Here is a 20,620-nt window from a genome sequence, read left to right as displayed (position 1 = left end):
CTCGATATTATGCTGCTTTTTCAATACTGCATGCGAACCGCGATCTCACGTTATTAAAGGCATCGCAAAAAGAGGAAAACAGTTTGTAGAGAGTTCGAAAGATATATAAGAGAAGGAAGAGGAGGAGAAAAGGGCAGAAGGGGTAAATTTAAAGGAAGTAAAATTTAAGAGAGTGAAGTACAAGAAGAATAAAGAGAAAGAAAGGGATAAAAATGGATGACGAACGGTTGTATTAATGAACAAGAATTTCTCAGACATACATGTATGCGCATGAATAGAGTGATTCAATAAACGGATAAGTCGAAAGGAATATAGAAAGCTTCGAACGAAACACGGTACTATTCGAATTAATTAAGAAAAAGTGTCTAGACGGTGAACAGATTTGCATAACATTTGATCGTATCGGTGAATTTCTAATTTATCTGTCAAAAATGCAATTTATAGATTTCCAATTAGGAATTCTTAACTCTCTATTCTAGAATCTTACAAAACAATTTCATCTGATATATTATTAATCTTATTCATAATTCATCGATTCTCATCTCAAACTATTGTTGTTACGAAGATAATACAATAACTTAACAAAAAAGAAATACACAAAATCAACGTCAATTTTATTCATTCGATAAGGTATTTCAGTAAGTGCATCTTTACGGATAATAAAACAAAAGAATAAAAAAAGGGTTAGTGAAAAAGAAGAAAAAAATATACGGCCCGTTATCTCGTACTCAAGATAGATATAAAGAAAGAGGGGTGGGAGAGAGAGAATAGTCGCCTTAGAGAGCAGTGACGTATTATTCGTTGGTGGTGAGAGGGGTGGTAGAAGTGAGGTGGTAGGAAGTAGAAGAGGAGGAGGGGCTGAGCAGGGAAGCGTCGTTTGGCAATCTTAGGGGATTCCGTGGATACAATGGGATCTCAATACATCACCTCACCTAACCCGGCTGCAAGCCGCACCTCCCCCCACCTACCACCCCGTGTACGTTCTCCTTTTCGTCCTAGCAAGCAGGACCATCTACCTTCTCGGAGCTTCCCAAGTCCTCTCTTCTCCACCTCTCGTCTTCATGTCGTTTCTACCGGGTCGCGGCAACGAGTCTTCCAGATGCCGTAATAGCTTAGGAGCGCCAGCGTAATAGCTGCCAGTGCCTTCCTAGAGAGAGTTATAGTTCAACAACGCAGAAATGGAATCACGAGAGAAAGGCTGCTGTAGGAGAAAGAGGAAGAGAAGGTGGAGTGAAGGAAGAAGAGAAGGAGGTAGAGGATAGTTGCAGTGATGGTGATGCTGGAAGAAGAAGAAGTGGAAGGGGTGGTAGTGATAGTGGTGGTGGTGGTAGTGGTGGTTGTTCATGGAGAGGAGGAGGAAAAGCCCGATGGCGGCGAAGGAAGAGGCGGTGGCTGCCGGTGGTGGTAGCAAAAGGGAGAAGAAGATCAGAGAAAGCGAAAGAGGAGATGGAGGAGAAGTTAGTGGCGGAAGGAAAGAGTGAAAGGAAGGAAGGATCCCTGGATGGTGAACGAGGACGAAAAGGAGAGAGAGAGAGAGAGAGAGAGAAAGAGAGAGAAAAGAGAGAAAGAGAACGCAATAACCCCCCTTTACTCTCCGTTTATCAGCCTTTGAATGCGATGCGTCCTGTGTTGCAGACTCGCATCAGCCTGGAAAATGGCGTCCCCGGGATCTTTCTCTAACATTAAACCATACTTTTACTGTTTTGTTGTATCTGCTTTTGTTTTCGCAGAGACATTTAATGAAATTATCGAAAAAAAAAGTAGAAAAAGGTCGTAGTCTTATTCGAGAAACAAAATTATTGTTGTAATTTATTTTTTGTTCAAGGAAAAATGAAGAACAAAAGGATGGCAACCTCCTATTATATGAGGACCAGGTATGCAAGAATTGGCACGCATTTTTGTTTAGCTAGCTTATCAAGCTAGGTGTGGTTTATGTATATATGTATACTTGATGGCGCATAGAATGTAACGTCATCTCGCATTCGAGTCGCGAGAATCGAAAAAAGAAATGCCATTGCAGCGGCAACAGAGAGAATAGGAGTTTAGGGGGCGAGGCAGCTGCTTCCCGCCCATCCTATGCTACCACCCTCGAACGAACGAACGAACGAACGAACGAACGAACTACCCCCGCTCGGTTGTCGTTCGTAGCTCCTGATGTCGTCGATGTGTCCGCGTCGAAGGTGCATATTTAGGAGAATCAGGAAGGAATGAAGAAGAGAGGGGAATTTGAGTGTGGAAGCTTGGGACGTTGACACCAGAAGCTGGATGATTCTGGTGGATGGAAAAGCTCGATGGAGGAGGAGGAGGAGGAAGAGGTGGTGATGGTGATGGTGGTGGTGCTATGTAGAAGTGGGGGATGCGGGGTGTTAGACAAGTACCAACATTCTTCCTCGAAGAGGACAGAAAGAGAAAGAGAAATAGAGGGAGAGAAAGAGAGAGAGATATGGGTGGTGCATCGAAAGAGTAAGACAGCAAGAGGCTCCTCGGAGTTGGTAGACGTCGACGTCGACGTCGACGTCGGCGTCGGGCACGTCTAACGGTGAGAAAGGCGTGGCAAGCGATGCGTTCGCGCACCTTTGCACCTGGTGCGCCGATGAAGACACGCCTCCATGGAATACCGTTCTCCGGTCCGCCCTCTTGTGCTGAGCATTCGTTCCTCTTTCGAGCACGCCAACGGTTTCCCTCTCTCCTAACGCAACGCTCCCTCTCCCACATTCCTATCTCTCTCTCTCTTTCTCTCTCCCTTTTTATCTCTCTCTAGTGGGTAGAACCACCGTTTCCTCTCCTATCTTCTCTTCGAATTACGCTGAGGAGGAAATCGTGGATCCCTCGTCTCCTCCTTCTTTTTCTCTATCTCTCTTTATCTTTCTTTCTCTTTCTCTTTCTTTTCTGTCACCTTCTATCTCACGATAGCATTATTGCAAGTACCCAGCTTCCACCTAAAGTTTTAAAACATTCTACTAGACCGTAGTAGTATTTTCTACTAAAGGACGAACAATACACAGCATCTAGGCGTGTTCACGCATGCTCCTACCTGTGCCGACGCATAAACATAATTTACTTATATACATATACTCAATTATATATATATGAACATGGTTACATATGGAAACACGTATGCGACAATCTTTTATCACGAGTCCTAGGCATGGTCTATCTATCTATCTGTCTATCTCTATCGTGAGTGCACACGTTCAACTTGCGCGCGCAATCTTCCCTTCTTCTTCTCTCTCTCTCTCTATATATATATATATATCTATTCATCTATCTATCTCTCTTTCTCGCTCTAACGTTTACCGCCCAGTCAGAACGTCGCTCGCGACTCTACCCCCACGCGACCCTTCTCCGTCTGGACCAAGGCCCACCCCCCACCTCTAACCTCTGTCTTTCACGATGAGGAAAAAGCATCGACGAAGAAACAGAGAGAGAGAGAGAGAAAATCCTCACCAAGTACGATTACCGTGTGCTCTCGCGAATTCTCTCTCTCTCTCTATTTCCTTTCCTCTTTCAACCCCTTCTCCTTCGCCTTCTTCCTATCCCAGGTACCCCCTTCATCATCTACCCACTTACCCTTCTCAACCCTAACCCCCTCTCTCTGAGAGTCCGAATCACGTACGCGCGTACGTTCCTTCCGAAGAAGGAAGGACGTGGGTATTGATCAGAAGGAGAACGTACAGCGTCGTCGAGAAAGCAACAGACCAAACCCCGATACTCTACAATCTTTACAGACTCTCTCTCTCTCTCTCTCTTTATCAAACTTTCAAAGCATTTATAACGTGTCAAACAAGCATTAAGTTACATAAAAAGTTCGTGCTTATTAATATTTTTGATCGGTTAATGTACGTTGTTTATCAAAAATTGGACTAAAACTTTATAGGACAACTCAATGAATATTTCTCAATTTATCTTCGTATGTATTTGGAGAAAATACAAATTTACAAACTTGTTGGGCAATCCCAAGTAGGTTGACTATCAATTTTCGACACAGATGTATTTATATGTGCAAAATATATTGTCCAATTTTAAGGAGTAAGTAATTTGGCGAAAGAATATTTACGATCAAATATTTATCGATCCAAAGTGACAGTAAAGTTATTATCCCTGTCTATATCACGTGATCGGTTTATTACAATTTTAATGTGTATGATATTTGGCAAACGTGGACAATGCGACTGTAATTAAGAGTCATGATCTGGATTCGCGTATGGTTTAATAATAGAATTTATTTGGCTCCAAACTGGCGGCTGTTACTTTTTTGTCTTCTTTTTTTGACAAAATCGAAAAATCTCGTTTAATCGAAAAGAATCAAATATCGAAATTATTTTCATATTATCAAGAAAAAAGAAAAAAAAAAGACAAAACGTTTTAAATCTTTTTCATAATCGAATTTAAAACTAAATATAAAAAATCGAAAAAACTAAAAATAATCTAAAATAGTGTTTTTCTTTTTTTCCTTCTTCTTCGAAAGATTAGAAACGATTTTCTAAATGTTAGAACGACATACACGCAATGGCAGTTTACGAATAGAATCGAGTTACTCGCACTACCGTCATACGTACACGCGCTTACGAAAATGTCGTTTTACGAGGCATCGTAATTCAAATATCGTCTAGCATAAAATTCAAATCGTCCTGTCGTAAAAGCAAAAAGTCGTTCAAAGTCGCATAAGGACGTTCGCGTTTAATGCGCAAACGTGCCCATTGTCGTGCTAGAACTGCACTCTCTATCTCGCACGATATCAAAGTATCGTTAAAGACTCTCTTTCTAAAAGAGACTCCGATTCCATATATTCCCTTTTTTTTTCTTCCCCTGACTTTTTATCCTTTTTCCGAGAAAGTAGAAACTCGCGAGTATCGAAGCGTTTCAAGACTTTGAATCAAATGATTGCTTTGTTGTTTCGAATTAAATGTCTTTCGATATGAATTTGAAAATCCTATGTTTTAATAATCCGGAAAAAAGAATGATAAAAGAAAAGTAATAAAACGTTTTATTCCTTTAATATCGAATAGTAGAGATAATGGTATACGAAATTTGATTAAAAATAATCGGCGTAACGTTAGCCATGGTATACATGTACAAAGATGTTACCTTAGTGCCGAATAAATCAACGGTAATTAGTAGCGGAAGCAGAAATTTACGATCGTACGCGAATTCACGGAGGTAGTAGGTACCTTACCACCTATGACAGCTCATTATTATTCCTCTCTACAAAAATATCCGAGGACTTTGCGCTTGCAATAATGTTCTGATCTTGGCTCGTTACCGTGCACTAACACCACCACTCCACTAAAACGTTTACACTTATCGAGATAGATCGCGAACGACGCCAAAACTCTCTCGATGCGTTAGAGTCGGGAGAGATCGCGCGTGTTCGCGATTATTTACATAGCGAGCAAGAGAATGAGAGAATACAAGAGAGAGAGAGAGAGAGAGAGAGAGAGAAAATAGCTCCTTAACTAGGATCCGAGTTCATTAGGACACTAATTACCCAGCACGTGCATGCGTGTGCACGTAAGGAAATAGGCATAGGTAGTACAAGAAGGTTAAGCCCTTTCCCTTCGATCCTCTCTTCCATTTTCCTCTTCTCCTCCTCTCACAAGGAGAGGAAGTTACGTACAATGCTAGGTAAAACGGTATTAGCACGATCCAGACATCTATTTACAAGGTTGCACGTTTTGGTTACGTTGTTAGACTCCAACTTGGCTTTAGTTGCCTCTTTGCTCGGATTGCGTCTTGACTTTGCTTCGTCGACGAGGGAGTATCAAGAAAGTGAGAGGGAGACAAAGGGGGAGAGTAGGAAGGAGGTAAAACCAAACCCCTCCGGCGTATCGTCGTTTATATGAAGTTTCTTCCAAGAAATCGTCCGATAAGGCACTATGCTACTTCGTTATTTTCTAATATTTTAGTCGAAACGCCAATGACGCTGCCGCGAAAGTCAAAATTATTAGTACGAATATTTGAATTAATTTAAATGTTAAAAATTATTACGAATGAAAAAAAAGAAAAATAAAATCAAATTTACATGATCTCTAATGGATCTCTAAATTTAACAGGAATTTGCTGGTATTGTTAAAAAATAAAAAATAAACGCAAATTTTAGAGAAACAATTGATAAAAATAAATAAATACAAAATAAATAAATATATATATGAATATTCGATAGAAAATGAGGGATTCCAACATGTGAAATATGACAACGGGGTGTAAACGTTTGGCTGATCGAGGTGGGAGGAATAGAGGGTTTGTTTAGAGCGCGAGCGAAAGAGAGGAAAATAGAAAGAGGGAGTGAGGAAGAGGGGGTCAGAGGGAGAGGGAGTAGAAATGAGGAGGGACTGCGAAGCACGTGGCATTGGCGACGCGCGCCTCTCCGTTCCGGTGGCTGTACATCTCTACCAGTGGCAGAAAGAGAAAGAGAATGAGAGAGAGGGAAGGTGTTTTCCACCCTCAGCATCCCTCCCACTTGTTGTGCTTTACCGTGTTGTGTTGCTATGTTGCCTTGTGTATCGAGAAAGTTCAACGCCGGCTAGACGATGTTGTTCCACCTTCGGGACACTGGATCAACAGGCTTCCTATCCAGGATAACCAAATGCTATCTGAATACCTTGATTTATTCTTTATTACATTTGATCCTTGTTGTATTAATTATTTTTTTTTTTTTTATAACGTTTCTTTCGTCGTTTTTCAAGGAAGAAAAATTTCCTACACGATATTTTATGAAATAATTTAGATTAATCTGTTTACTAATCCGCGTCATCATTTGTGCAACAATCGTTGAAAATCGAGTTTTAGTGAAAGCGGTTTTTGACATCGAGACGAAATTCAACGGTACAGAAGCTTTCTACGGTGTTATCAGGAAATCGTTGAAGCGCAAGAGAAATTCATTTAGCGCCGACTAATTCTCAGCCGTAATTTCGTTCATTACTGCAGGCGTTGCGCGTTGGAACACTCGCGCTTCTTCTCTTGAAGGGGATATATGATTATCGAAGAACGAGAATGTTCTATTTCTCTCTCTCTTTCTCGTACAACGTACCGCAGGATTTTAAGGGTGACGACCCTAAAGGGAATATCTTCGGATCGTTGCGTGCCTCACGACGAGAAGAAAATTCCTCATTCTCGTTTCAACTACTTGAACTCAATCGATTTTACCCTTATACTTTAAACTTTTATCTTTATTCTTCTCAAAATTATTGCAATAATAATAATAATTATTATTATAATAGATAAATAAATCGTTTCCGAAAAATAGAAAATATATGATTTCGAACAGGTTTAAATTATTATTCGAAAATGTCCCAGGACAGTATCGGAATTTCTGATAAAGTATGAAAGGAGGTGTCGATCGAGTGATTTTCAAGGATGCTCTGAGTACGTGCGCCTTCTCTAAGAATTGTAAAAGCTAAAGAGGGATAGAAAAGAGAATATCCCGGAGGGAGGATCCCTCGGGATCTTTAACTCCGTTCGTTGGTCCTTGAGGAACTGACGAGCCACTTGGTATGCAAAATGTACAGCCATTCATCTCCCGATCTCTCCTACAAAGTCTCGACCTCTGGATATAAATTAACTTTTGTTTAGCATTCAATGCAGAGAAGTCTTTTCCAAGCAGCCAAGAATCGTCTAGTTGCTTGTCGGACCATCCACCTGCCTTAGGTATCTTCTATCTTTCTATCTTCTTCTCGAATTTCTACAATACTCGTTCGTTCGTTCGTGTTCGTTGGTTAGTTGGTTGGTTGGTTCGCTAAGGCGGGCCCGGTGGCAATCCAGTGCAATTAACGTTGCCGTTACCTGCTTCTCTCGGCCAAGCCAATTAAACATTTGCGATTGCCATGAAAAGGAATCGCCTAGCCGACGTTAAAAGGGAATTTAATTCCCGAAGGCCACCGAACTCAAGTCCAATGTAAAGAATCCGTTCGGAATCCGCGGAGCATTCTACCGAATCAATATCTCTCTCTCTCTCTCTCTCTTTCTCTCTCTCTCCCTCTCTTTCTCCCTCTCTTTCTCCCTCTCCCTTTCTATCTTTCTCTTCTCTTGTGAATATATATTTCTTACCAACATGAAATTTTACTACTACCTCTACAACAAACCTACTCCTATCTTTCCTCTTTTCGTCTTATCATATTTTATTGTTTTCTTAAAATTCAGTTCGAATTTATTAGGAGATTGAGTTAGCGATAAGGTTTTAATCTCAATCGGTGAGTGACGTAACTAGAGAAATGACGCAGGAGAAGAAGAAAGAGAAATAGAATCTGTGGTAATTAGCGATGGAATAATTAATAAATGCGCGCATTAGTATGCGCAGGCAACGGAATGAGAACCTTGCGGATCTGCCGGAGTTGGATCAGACTCCGGCACAGGTCCAGGTACCGCACACTGTCGGGAATTATAAAATAATAAAGAGAAAATTACGTAATGTGAGGATCGGATGAGAATTAGAGGACAATGGAGACGAGAAGAAATGAGACGAGACGAGATGAGACGAGACGAGACGAGACGAGACGAAACGAGACGAGACTGGTGAACCTTCGTCGTCGTCGTCGTCGTCGTCTAAAGGCTACCTATCTACCTACCTACACCCACTTACCAGAGTAACCCTCCCTACTATTACTTTCTAAAAGGGGCTGCGGCCGAAAGGGGTTTATGCTACGGGAGGTTGAAGGTCGAACTGCCAGACGTCTTAATGTCTGATACTCGAATCTTTGATCAAATTTTACTATTAAATTTATTGTTTTTCTTTTTTTCAATAAAATATATTTATCAAAAATATTGTTATTATTATTATTATAATAATTTTTTAAATTTATTTGATTTATGAATGAATGGTCATCCGAATTGTTGTTTTTTATTACTTTGTTTAATATTTATAAAGGTTGCTAACGCTGTTAGATTTTAGTCCGAATTGAAGATTTTTTTTGGGGGTTGGAAAGTTAAATGTTCCTAGAATGTAGTTCTCTAAAAGCTATTTTCTACTTTTTTGTAATTACGGAGTTCTAAAGCTCTTATACGATAAAACTTCTTTCCCTTTCTTTTTCTCTTTAAAAAGAACACGTAGCTTTTATACACGTTGGAAGAATTTCACGAATTCCATCGAAACCGAACGAGATTCTCATCTTCGAGAGGATGCTAATCCTTAGAACGTTCCTGATTAGTAGTCGACAAACGTAGACCCTTTGGCGACTTTGTAAATGGTAACAATGTTATGTAATTAGGTAAAAAGTTCTGTAATCAAGAAGTAGATCTTCCGCGAGTTTCTCGCTTCGAACCATATCGTCTCGTCGAGAGTAGAGAGAAGAGGGTCTCTCATTCGTATTGAAATAGTCTCGCTAGGAAAGCGTGCCTTGCGTCCTGCATATCTTAAAACCCTTGAGGGTGGTGACGGTGGTGGTGTTGTCGCAGTCACTGGGAGGCTAAAAATCACCCCTGCACTGATTTTTTTTTCTCGCCATTCGTATTCTTGCCCAATCAAAATTAAGAAATCTTATTCACTGAAAACACCTATTTATCCTCATCGATTTGTCGTTAGATTAAACATTATTGAAAAGATAATATCTTACCTAAATTTATTGAACAAAAAAGCAATGAATTTTTCGTATTCAAGATTTAAATTTATTTGATTAGAAAAATTTGTATGAAAAGAATGTTCGTAACGTCGATTGTGTATAAAATGATGATCGTACAGGGTAATTTAAAAATTGAATCCTAGATGAGTCATGACTGTGTGGCTCAACGAAGACTGAAAAAGTAAACTTGCGCGTGAACGAAGCGTAAACAAAAAGTCACGTCCAACTCTTATACATACAAAATAGCTAGCGCGTAATCATATCGAAAACGAGCACGATCTCTCGCGTATGTTCATCGACGTCAGCGCGGCGGCCGCGTTCCTTTCCATCAGCCATCCTTGTAATTCAACGATGATCTCATATGCTTCTTTTTCTATCTCTTTCTCTCCTATATATATATGTACGTGCATTCATATATAAGACATTGCACTTAACGATCGTGCGTGTCCTTTATTCTCGTAGCAAGAAAAAAGGTAGGACAGAGGGTGAGTAGTTAGGTTCTTAACACGTGTGCATTTGTCAGCATCCCAGAAATCTCCACGCAGCGATACGTGTTCACGTGAGACTCAAAAAGTATCGTATGGTAGTTCGAGTTAATAACACACGCCTACCTGGAGCGAATTAAAGTATTACTTACTTCCAGTTTATTACTAACTTATTTCTTTTTTCTTTTAAAAGATGTTTTAAATTTAACGTTAATAAAAAAAAATAACGTTAAATAAAACATTACACGTTTTGAAATAAATAATTTCATTTATTTTAAGAATAAATGAATTCTATTTTATTTGAAAATAATCATCTATTATGAAAGGTAATAAAAATAAAATTTTATTAATGAAATAAATATATTAATCAAGGATCACACGTAGAAAAGAAGAATTAGAAAAAAAAAAGAAGGAAAAAGAAATGTAAGAAAGAAGGAAAGATTTGTTTTTAAAGGGGTTGGAAAATGTAAGGGTATAACTGATAGTGTCAGAATACGCTGAGACATTCTGGTAGAAGGAGCGTAGAATTAAATAAAAATAAAACGCGAGATAATAACGTTAGCGAAGGAGTCGAGAGAGCCAAGACAAATAGCTGAGGGAAAACAAAGCGTATTATAAATACCGGCTGACAGCACGAACGAAGCTTAAGAGAAAGAGAAAGAGAAAGAGAAAACGAGAAGGGTGGATTTCAACGGACTGACGAGAAAGTAAAGGGGAGGGGGAAGGAAAAAAGAAAGGACCGTATATGAAAGAGAGAAAGAGACAGGCTAGTTACAGGGTTACGATGTAACAACGAGGAGGAGCACCAAACTCTTACATTAGGGAAAAAAGTACTCGAGAAAACTAGGAGCATTTTTGTTACCTGCGGACACAATGAGTGGCCGGATTTCTTTCTTTTTCCATCTTCCTTCCGATTTCTTTCCACCCTTTTCCTTCTTTTTCTTTTTTTTTTTTATTTAGCATCCTTTTTCTTCCAACTCTTGTTCCTATTCTTACTTTTACTTGGGGGGATAAAGAATTTCTATGACGTTTTGTTTATTGCGTTAATTCATTTAACACGGTGACTGTTACGCTTTACTTTTAAAAATATTAATATTTCAGATTTTATTAAAAATTATTAATGGTTATATATACATCATTTGTATCTATATGATAAATAATATTTTATATAAATCTTTTTTTTCTTGAGTTGATGAATAAACTCTCGTCGTTGTTAATTTAATGATTTAATTAATACGTAAATGAAGTATTTACTTACACTGGGTCGAGAGTGGCCGCGCGGATTTAGCTGCCAGGGAACCGTCGATGGTTGAAAATGTTCTTTTCCCCAAGAACCGTTGTCGAACGGATTCTCACCGATATGTCCCTGTGATAATATAACAACGTATTTATTTAATATTTTTATGCAGGAATCGTAGTAGAGTATATATATATATTGAATATACGATATTTTATGAAAATATAATCATTTTTGTCATCTTGTGTAAATATTATTATTTACCATCCCTCTTTTATGTTATTATTATATATGCATTTATATATTTACGTGTATACGTGTAGGTGTATAATATGTGCATTCTATTTAATCATTTATCTCATCTCACTCGAATAATTTCGATATAATATTATTTTGTAAAAGAAAAGTTATTTCCACCATGAGGGGTATATAATTATTGACTCGGTTTCGCGTGCGTCGATATTTTTCAAAAGTAAAATGCCGAGCACAAATTAATAATCCCTCTAGGCGAGTTTATTCCTCTTTCGTGCAACAAAATGAAAGGACCCACAACATTCCATGCTTAATCAGCTTGGAATATACGAAACAACGAGACGCGTACGGTCTCACACGATAAATTTACAAACATCGGAGGGATAGCGCAGCAACCTACCTACCTGTGTATATACTTGCGTTTTTATTAATGTTTCCAAATGAAAAAATAACTTTCTATACTGCTGGGAAAAACATACGGTGTAATTCATTGTAATAGGGTTTTGCGAAAAAAAAAGAAGTAACAAAAAATTAATAACAAAAATTATATTTTTGAGATTCAGTAGATTATTGCAAATAATAACAATTTGAGCGTATCGTTTTAACGTTTTTCCTCTTTTAAATAATATTTTATTAAAACGCACGAATATATTGTATATATATTTCACCGTTCGTTCGTTAACAAAAAAAAAACGAGGACGTAACATCGATCTTGAGGGGGAGGGGAAAGTTTGTATAGTCAAAAAGTTTTTAAACGATGGCGTTACTCCACCGCCAAGCTTATTTCTGTAATATATTTTTGCAGACTTTGTCATCACCTTACTTCCTCCCTTTCCCTTTCCCTCTTTATCTTCTTCTTCTTCTTTTTCTTATTCCTTTTCTAACTATCGCAACTTAACTTTTACTCAGCCAGCCAGACGAGTCTTATTTTTCCTTAAACTTTATTTCTAGCCTAGGATTTTCAAGATGGCATGCACATAAATCAAGAGGGTATAATGAGAATGCTCTTCGTCTCCGGCTAGTTTACCCTCTCTCGCGAGCAACACCCCATAACCACCCCTCGATTTTATTTCTTTATTATTCCTTGCATTTCTTAATTTTAATAGATGTTTAATTATATATGAAAAGTTTTCTGGAAAATCTTAAAACAATTCTTATTGTAAACTGTTCTAATGAAAGAAATAATTAATATAACATACACCTATCTTCAATTTTAAAAAATTAAATAATAATCCAATTATTATTAAATGCAACACATCACTAAATTTTTATACACAATTTTTTCTGATTTTATAAAATGAATAATAACTCATTAATTATTAGATATATCATAAAAATTTCTTATACTCAATTTTTACATATCTAAAAATAAATATATAATAATTAATAAATGCAACACACACAAATATTTGGGGCATTGATAACCAAATTGAACCAACCAACTAGCTGGGATTTTTACTAAAACGTTTTAAAAAATTGTACCAATTTTTGTCTATTTTGTAGCATTAGTCCAGTTTTGAAAGTAGATCATTATATTTTTACCTTTATAGGTTCAATAAGATGAAATGAAAAAATGTGTAATAGCTTACTCATTCTCAACGCCTCAATTTTTGTATACTTAATTTAGCATTAAATATTCAATTAAATGTATCATACCCTCATCTTATTTTCAGCTATTCAAATAGCATTTTCGTTAAGTGAAGTTTCGTGTCTCCAAAATTTATTGGAATAATTTTTGGCCTAATTTGAGAATACAGAAGTAGAGATATTATATCGTTGATATCGATCGAATTGTAAACGATCAATTATTTAATTATCAAATAAATTAGGAGACATTGATTCGCCATATTCGAATAGATATTTCCCGAGAACAATCGTATTTGTTTGTCGAACAAATTACCGGGCTTACCGAAGAACTGCATTTCGTCTCATTCAGTTTGATAATTAAACGATAATCCTTTCTCTTCTTGATTAAGTCAATAATTTCGAATTACAATGTTAAAATAAGCGAACAAACAAAAGTCAATCAGTTTTCTATATAATTTTCTCTCGTTTCCGATCGATTGCGCATCATTCCGAGATTCGTTATAAAACATTCATCCTCGATCTCTCTCGTATTATTTGCTTCAGATTTATATAATATATTTATTAGAATTAGATTTTTTTTAAAATCTTTTTTTCAAAGATTTTTATTTTGCCAATTAAAATTAAATAAAAAATATTTGTTCATTCTTACGACCTCGCAAAACTCATTTTTACCTACGCCTTTGAAGAATATGTTTTAAAAATACAATATTGTATTTAAAAAAAAAAGCAAATATGTTATAGAAATATTTTCAATTAAATTAATCAAAAAAATAAATTTTTATGAACTTTCCTAAGATCTTCCAATGTTGTTTATTGTTCGCAATCGAATATATAGTATATATATATATATATATAGAATAAGAATAAACATAATGCATGCTTATATACAATAATGCTAATTCGTGTTTATGTTTCAAGTAGAGTTTCACAAAGTGCAGGCCAGCATCGTCATCGTCATCATTTTCGTCGTCGTATCGTCGTTTTTGTCGTCGTTGGTTGCGTGTTTTGTTAACGCGTTTCTTTTGTCGCGTGTATGTCCAGCTGCGCGTTGAGAAAGAGAGGAAGAGAGAGAGAAAGTGAGAGAGAGAAGAAAAAGAACATGATCGAGCTCATGCAAATGAAGTTTACAATATAGCTTCGATAAACCGTCCTGTATTTATATATGCATGAAGGGAATATATATATACATATATTTATATATATCCGCTTCATTATTTTCCAGCAGCACTGTTTATTTCTGACTTGGAACAACTTCTCTGCGTGCATTCTCGTGAGAGTTACTTTCAGTAGTATGCAAGTAAAAAAAAAGAGAAAGGAAAGAGAGAGAGAGAGAGAGAAAGAGAGAGAGAAGAACTTCATCGATTAGCAACATGATCGTTACACATAACTTACATTTCCAGTGTCGTTCGTAGAAATGAATGCACCTTTTTCTTACAATAATAGACAGTATTGGTTTAAGTAAACTTAGTAAGTGTATATATAGTTTATTGATATTTCATTATAACGTATGACTATATATATATATATATATCTTAAATAGTCAATAATAATGATCATAATTTAGTTGTTTAATACTTGAAATAAATTTGCATTTATGTTTTTATATTTGTTGTTGATTATTTTACACTGTTTTTATGTAGATCGATTGTGACGTTAAATGAATGATAAATACTTTACACACACATACACCTACACATTAATGATTATGTATATACGTATATAACACAAGTATTTTTTATATATGAATACATAAATACCAAATAAAATGAGAATCTTCCCTTTTTAGAGCGTGAGTTTATCGCATTAATGCGACAAATCGTTGAACGTGTGTACCGCGCGAAGAATACGAAGAATAATCATGGTAATTACGTCGAAGCGAATGCAACATGCACGAGTCATAGCAATGAACGAGAAAAGTGAGCACGCAGACACGCGAGCACGCAGAGGTAAAGAGGGTAAAGGTGATGGGTTCGGTGGAAGGGAGAATCATTTCGTTTAGCTTCTCCATCTCTTTTTCTCTCAGTCTTTCATTTTATTATTAAAATGACGTGTGCACTTTTAAAATCCGATAAAATTTCATACGAAGTAGTGTCGTACGTTTAATAACAAGTGTATCAGGATATAAAAGAAATCAAGGCTATAAAAACTTAAACTGTTAGGTTTATTTAACGTTTTCCATACCCTTTATCTTTTTTCTTTCTTTTTTGAATTTGATTATATAATTTTATTTCTACCCGATAGAATCAATTTGTATAATCAGTATTTTGTATTTCATATAAGAAATATCTCTCTCTCTCTCTCTCTCGCTTTCTTTCTCTCTCATTAATATTATTATTTATTTTTAGAAACAAAAAAAAATACTCGTGCTGATTTTGAGAAAAACTATATGCACGTTACAATTATAAATCGAATATGTATATTTTTATAAATTACCATGAAATTCTTGAGCAACCCAATACTTATGTGTATTTGTGTTCGTAAGTGTATAAAAATCTAAATCGAGTGTAAAAGAAAAGAACAATAATCAGGTGAAGATTATTCGAGTCTTCTTTCCGTCTGAAACAACCCCAAACGAAATGAAACGTTTTATCACCGCGGGTATTCTGATTGGGACGAGAGGTGGAGATTGGAGAGAGGAAGGGAAGGAAGAGAAGTGGGTGGGTGGTTGAAGGTTTGTAGGACCGAGGGAGAGACCTTTCGGTGCGAGGCAGTGATTGTAATCATATTTTCAAGGGGGTGGTGAGGAATGGTAAGAGAGAAACAGAAGAGAAGAGAGCGCGAACAAGATAAAAAAAGAAAGAAAAAAAATGAATGAGAAGAAAAAGAAAGAAAGAAAGAAAGAAAAGATAGAAAGAGAGAGAAGGAACGATAGATTTATGCAACGCACCACGTCGTCTCTGTACATAAAACGCATTTAAAATTCTTCAGGCGAGCGGAAGGAGGTGCCGGGCTTCTATCGTCGATAGCGAAGGGTGCCGATCGTGCGCCCCGGGGGTTGTAATTGGCAATATCTATCGAATTTTACTATAAATCTTGAGAAAGAGTAGGAGGAGAAAGAAGTGATGGTTATGGTGTTGGAAGTAATAGTAGTGGTAGCGGAGGTTATGGTTGTAGTAGTAGTAGTAATGGTAGTGGTTGTAGTGGCAGTGGTGATGGTGATGGTGGTGGTGGTGGGCGAAGGGTTGCTCGGGGGTGGCGCAATAAAACACTGGGTAGTATCGATGCCGCCAGCCGAGCACTTAACGACTTATCTTATCTTCGAATTAGGTCGCTGTTAGAGACCTGGCTTTAATCGTGGCTCGCTTGCTTGCTAGCTCGCTCGCTTTCTCGCGTTCCTTCGCCTCCTTGATTTACGCGCGACGCACTCGAAAAATATATGTAACTTGCAAATTTTCACTCTGATAACACCTTGAACGTAGAGAGTGAGAAAGAAAGAAAGAACGAACGAAAGAATGAGAAAGAAAGTAAAAGAAAGAGAGAGAATGAAGTGGAAAGATCGATTTTACCGTTCGACCTGTTCGAATTTCTACCGTTAAACTTTAACGGAACGTTAAACTTCATCTTCTTTTAAATGTTAAAATTTTATTCTTTTTTTTTCCCAGCTTATTTTTTTCTTACTTTTAAAAATACCATAAAATATGGAAAATAAGTTACTTATGATTGCAACTATGCGTTTATTTGATACATCGATGATCGTATTTTTTCATCCTTCTAGTAAGAGTTCCGATATTGGTCGAAAAAAGAAAAGAAAGAATAAGAAAGAAGATTTTTAATGGCCGTTCGTTTAAGTCGTACGTTTCTTTTGGAAATACTTAGCCTGTTACTAGTCCTTGACGTGGCAGCCGCTAATATTTACCTTAGCTCGTGCCGGTTCACATGCGATGCAGCCCGATGTTGTAATCGTTTCTGACTTTTTCGTTCTGATAATCATCATCGACGTACTCTCCTCTTTCCTTCGAAATCTTTATTTGCTTTTTTATTTTTTTTCTTCTTTTTTTTTTTCAACAAAATTTCAGACAATCTGCATACCATGTTTACTTATATATATAAAATAAACATGTTAACGAAAAAAGAGAGGAAAAAAGGAATTAAAAAAAAAATTAAAAAAATGAATAAAAAAAATAAAAAAGAAACATTAAAGGCTTTTGTAAAATACAAACGAAGTGTCGAAAGAGATGATCTCTCGCCTCCACCAATTTTTATTCTCGTCAGTTAAAGTCGTACGGCACAACGGGTAAATAGGTGGTAGACTGAGGAGGAGGAACAGCAGCAGCAGGAGGAGCAGGAGGAGAAGGAGGAGGTAGCTTCGAGCAAGCGGTCGAGCAAACGAGTTACGGCCTCGAGGCCTCTAAAAATAAATATGTTGTTTATTCACAAGTAAACCGGATGCCGTTGTTTGCTTTGGAGCAAATTGTTTTGTTAAGTTTTGCCGGGGCCGCGAGAGAGTGTACCGTACGTGTACGAAAGAGGCGCGAGGGACAGCAAAAGAGAGACGGTGATAGAAAACGAAAGAGAGATAGACAGAGATAAAACGAGCCAGGAGGAGGAGGTGGAGGAGGAAGAAAGAGAGATAGAGATACACGCGGTGAAACAGAGACGAAAAGAAAGAGTGAACAAGCAAAACGGAGAAAGAGGTTCTGGTACGCGTGAAGTCACGCAGCCCTCCAACATCATCCAATCTCCTCCACTTCCTCCCACTACCCCCTCTTCGTCCTAGTGCTTTCAAGCGGCATGCTTTTCCGGTCTGTTTTGACCTGTGTATTAGTAGGAAGCCTCCAGCTGTACGCAGATTCCACCACTGTTAACAATCAACTACGAGGAGCTTTGCAGAAATACAGCAGGTTGACTTCTTCTTTCGAATAATAAAAAACTCGTGGAGATCTTGTAGAATGATCAATGAGAATACTCGATCATAACTAAGATCCAATAGGACGTACGTTTCTTTCAATTTTATTTTCTTTTTCTCTTTTCTTTTCTTTTTTTATTTCCTTAACTTTCTCAATTTGGAAATTGGAAATTTTCCGATATGCAAATAAATCAATTGATTTTGAATATGCCGCCAAATTTAGTTCGCTATTGGACAAAATATCGATTTGGATGACTCGATAAATCGACGGACTTTTACTCCACGTGCGTGGATTTTTGTATGTGTGCGTGTGTATGTATGGATTAGTGTGAATACAACGCATTCTGGAACGAAATCCGAATGGGGCACGATTCGACGTGAAAGCCTCGATTTACGGAATGATAAATTATACAAACGTTCGAATTGTAAAAAAAGAAAACGTTTGCAAATATATATCCTTATAAGCATACATACAAATTACGGGTATTTTTTTTTAAATATCGATGCATTATAGATCCATTCGAGATCCGATGATCCAATATGATAAGAGAGAGATTAAAAATTGATTACTTTTTTCAATAAAATCTAATCCTCGTCGATTTTTAGGGTTATTTGCAAATCTATTTTCATAAAATTATTTGCGTATTTGCAGATAAAGTTAGATATTTATGTGAAAGCATAGATTACATCTCGTTTTGATCGTACGTGTTTAAGCATCGATCTTTTAATTGAATCGATTTAAGTATAGTCATTCTGAGAACGTTATTATGTATGAAAAACCGGTCCGTATTTAAAGTCTCGATTTTCATGTCTCATGCTCGATCATAAGAAAAATTCCTGATACTGATAGTAAGTAAGAGTTTATGAATATAAAATTTCAATACACAGTGGTTCTCTATTTGTTATTTCAATTATTTTATAAATTATTCTAATCGATAAAGCTATTAGAAGAATCGAAGATTGTATGTGAAATTAGAAGTAGTTACGATCGATTTACGCATGTAAAAAAAATAAATCTACAAATAATAAAAAAAAAAACCCAAAATTGAAATGTGTAATAAGACGTATCAAAAACGCAAGATGTTATTAACGAAATAATCATGATAATATCCTTGTACATATACAAACACATACAAAAGTTAAACGTATACGGTGTTATAGTATGAAATCCGACAAAAGCAATTATCAGTCCTGCGGGAACGAGCTCTTGAGAAAAGCTAAAGGGAACCAAGCGAACGAGCGAACGAACAAGCAGAAGAGAAGAGAAGAGATAAAGCAAAATAATGAAAAGAAAAAAGGGACAGAAAGATATCCAGAAGAGCGAAGGGATGAACTGTAGGAAAAGAGGAGAAACGTAATCGGCATAAGCGCCGGTCCTACACACACTTCAACTAATTACAAAACACAATTTAAATGGTATCATGAAAATACTCTAAGTAATACTATCCGTTTATTACTGTGTGTGTGTGTGTGTGTGCGCGCGCGCGCGCGCGCGCGTGTATGTGTGGAGAGAGAGAAATGGAAAATGAAGAAATAAAAGAAACAAAATAAAATAAAGAAGAAGACACAAAGCGGAGACACGTTGAGAGACGAAAAGAAAAGATGACGTTAAAAGCAGACACCCGGTAGAGATTCGCAGATTAATGCCTTTAATAAGCAGAGCCAGGCGACTCGTCGAGCTTGTTGCAACCTCTTCTCATCTATCTCTTTCTCTTCCTCACATTCTCTCCCTCATTCGCGAAACTCTTTTCTTTTATTTACCTTCAAAGAAGAAACAAAAGAGGAAAAACGCACCTTCGCTCTTAGCTACGCACGGGAATGCATTTAACTCGGATTTACTCTTTCTCTTTTCCCCCTAAACCCGAACCAACCAACCAACCAACTAACCAACCTACCCCACCCACCCATCAGACTACTACTCACCCCGTAGCCCCCACCGTGCGCTGCTACGTTTTTCTTTTTACATTTTTTTATTTTCCTTTTTTTCTTTTTTTCTCCACTATCCCATCCCAACAAACCCCCGTACCCTTTCGCAGTGTTACGAGCCCCCTACAAAAAGCGAACACGACGATTTAAATCGCCTCCAACGTTTTGCAAAAGTCCTCTCTCTCTCTCTATTTCTCTCTTTTGTTTGATTCTTTTTCTATCTTTCTCACTTTCGTGTGCATGTGAGTAAAAGTTGGACCGACTACAATAGAACTCTCACGACTTTACTACTCATCGAGGAAGAGTAGTAGAAAAACATTTATCGTGATTAACGACGAACAACAGGTTTTTTCTTTCTCTCTCTTTCTCTCTCTCTCTCCCTCTCTCTTTTTCTGTCTCTAGTAGAGATCTTTTAGATAAAAGATAAATACCAGTTTCGACGAACGTGCGTTTAAACGTTCGCTCTACGTTGATTTCGTTACTTAACGGCTTAATTGACACAAGAGGAACATACCTACTGTTATGAAACATGATATATATATGTACATATATATACGGTATGATGTATATGCTCATTTTTACTGGATTATATATGCTATTATGTAAACATATGTGTTCATTATAAAATATGCATATCTTATATATTTATTTTCATATCTGCTGCGTATAAATCTTATCATTTTTAATATACGAATTTCTTTTTCTTTTATCATTCAAATAATTTTATCATTCC

The 20,620-nt window shown here is 36.9% G+C and overlaps 1 protein-coding gene across 13 annotated transcripts in view; it reads right to left on the bottom strand.

The window, feature by feature from the left end:
• LOC122519827 (forkhead box protein P1-like) overlaps positions 1-20,620 on the bottom strand; it is a 267,674-nt gene that overhangs the window by 122,950 nt on the left and 124,104 nt on the right. For all 13 annotated transcript variants that reach the window (XM_043639563.1, XM_043639565.1, XM_043639567.1 and 10 more), the window contains one exon: positions 11,298-11,405. In XM_043639563.1, the coding sequence (XP_043495498.1) occupies positions 11,298-11,405 (108 nt within the window). The remainder of the gene's footprint in view (positions 1-11,297; positions 11,406-20,620) is intronic.

This window comes from Polistes fuscatus, unplaced genomic scaffold (genome assembly GCF_010416935.1).
Source record: "Polistes fuscatus isolate 324 unplaced genomic scaffold, CU_Pfus_HIC Scaffold3, whole genome shotgun sequence".
NCBI classification, from domain to species: Eukaryota; Metazoa; Arthropoda; class Insecta; order Hymenoptera; family Vespidae; genus Polistes; species Polistes fuscatus.
This window is presented reverse-complemented; position numbering and strand designations above follow the sequence as displayed.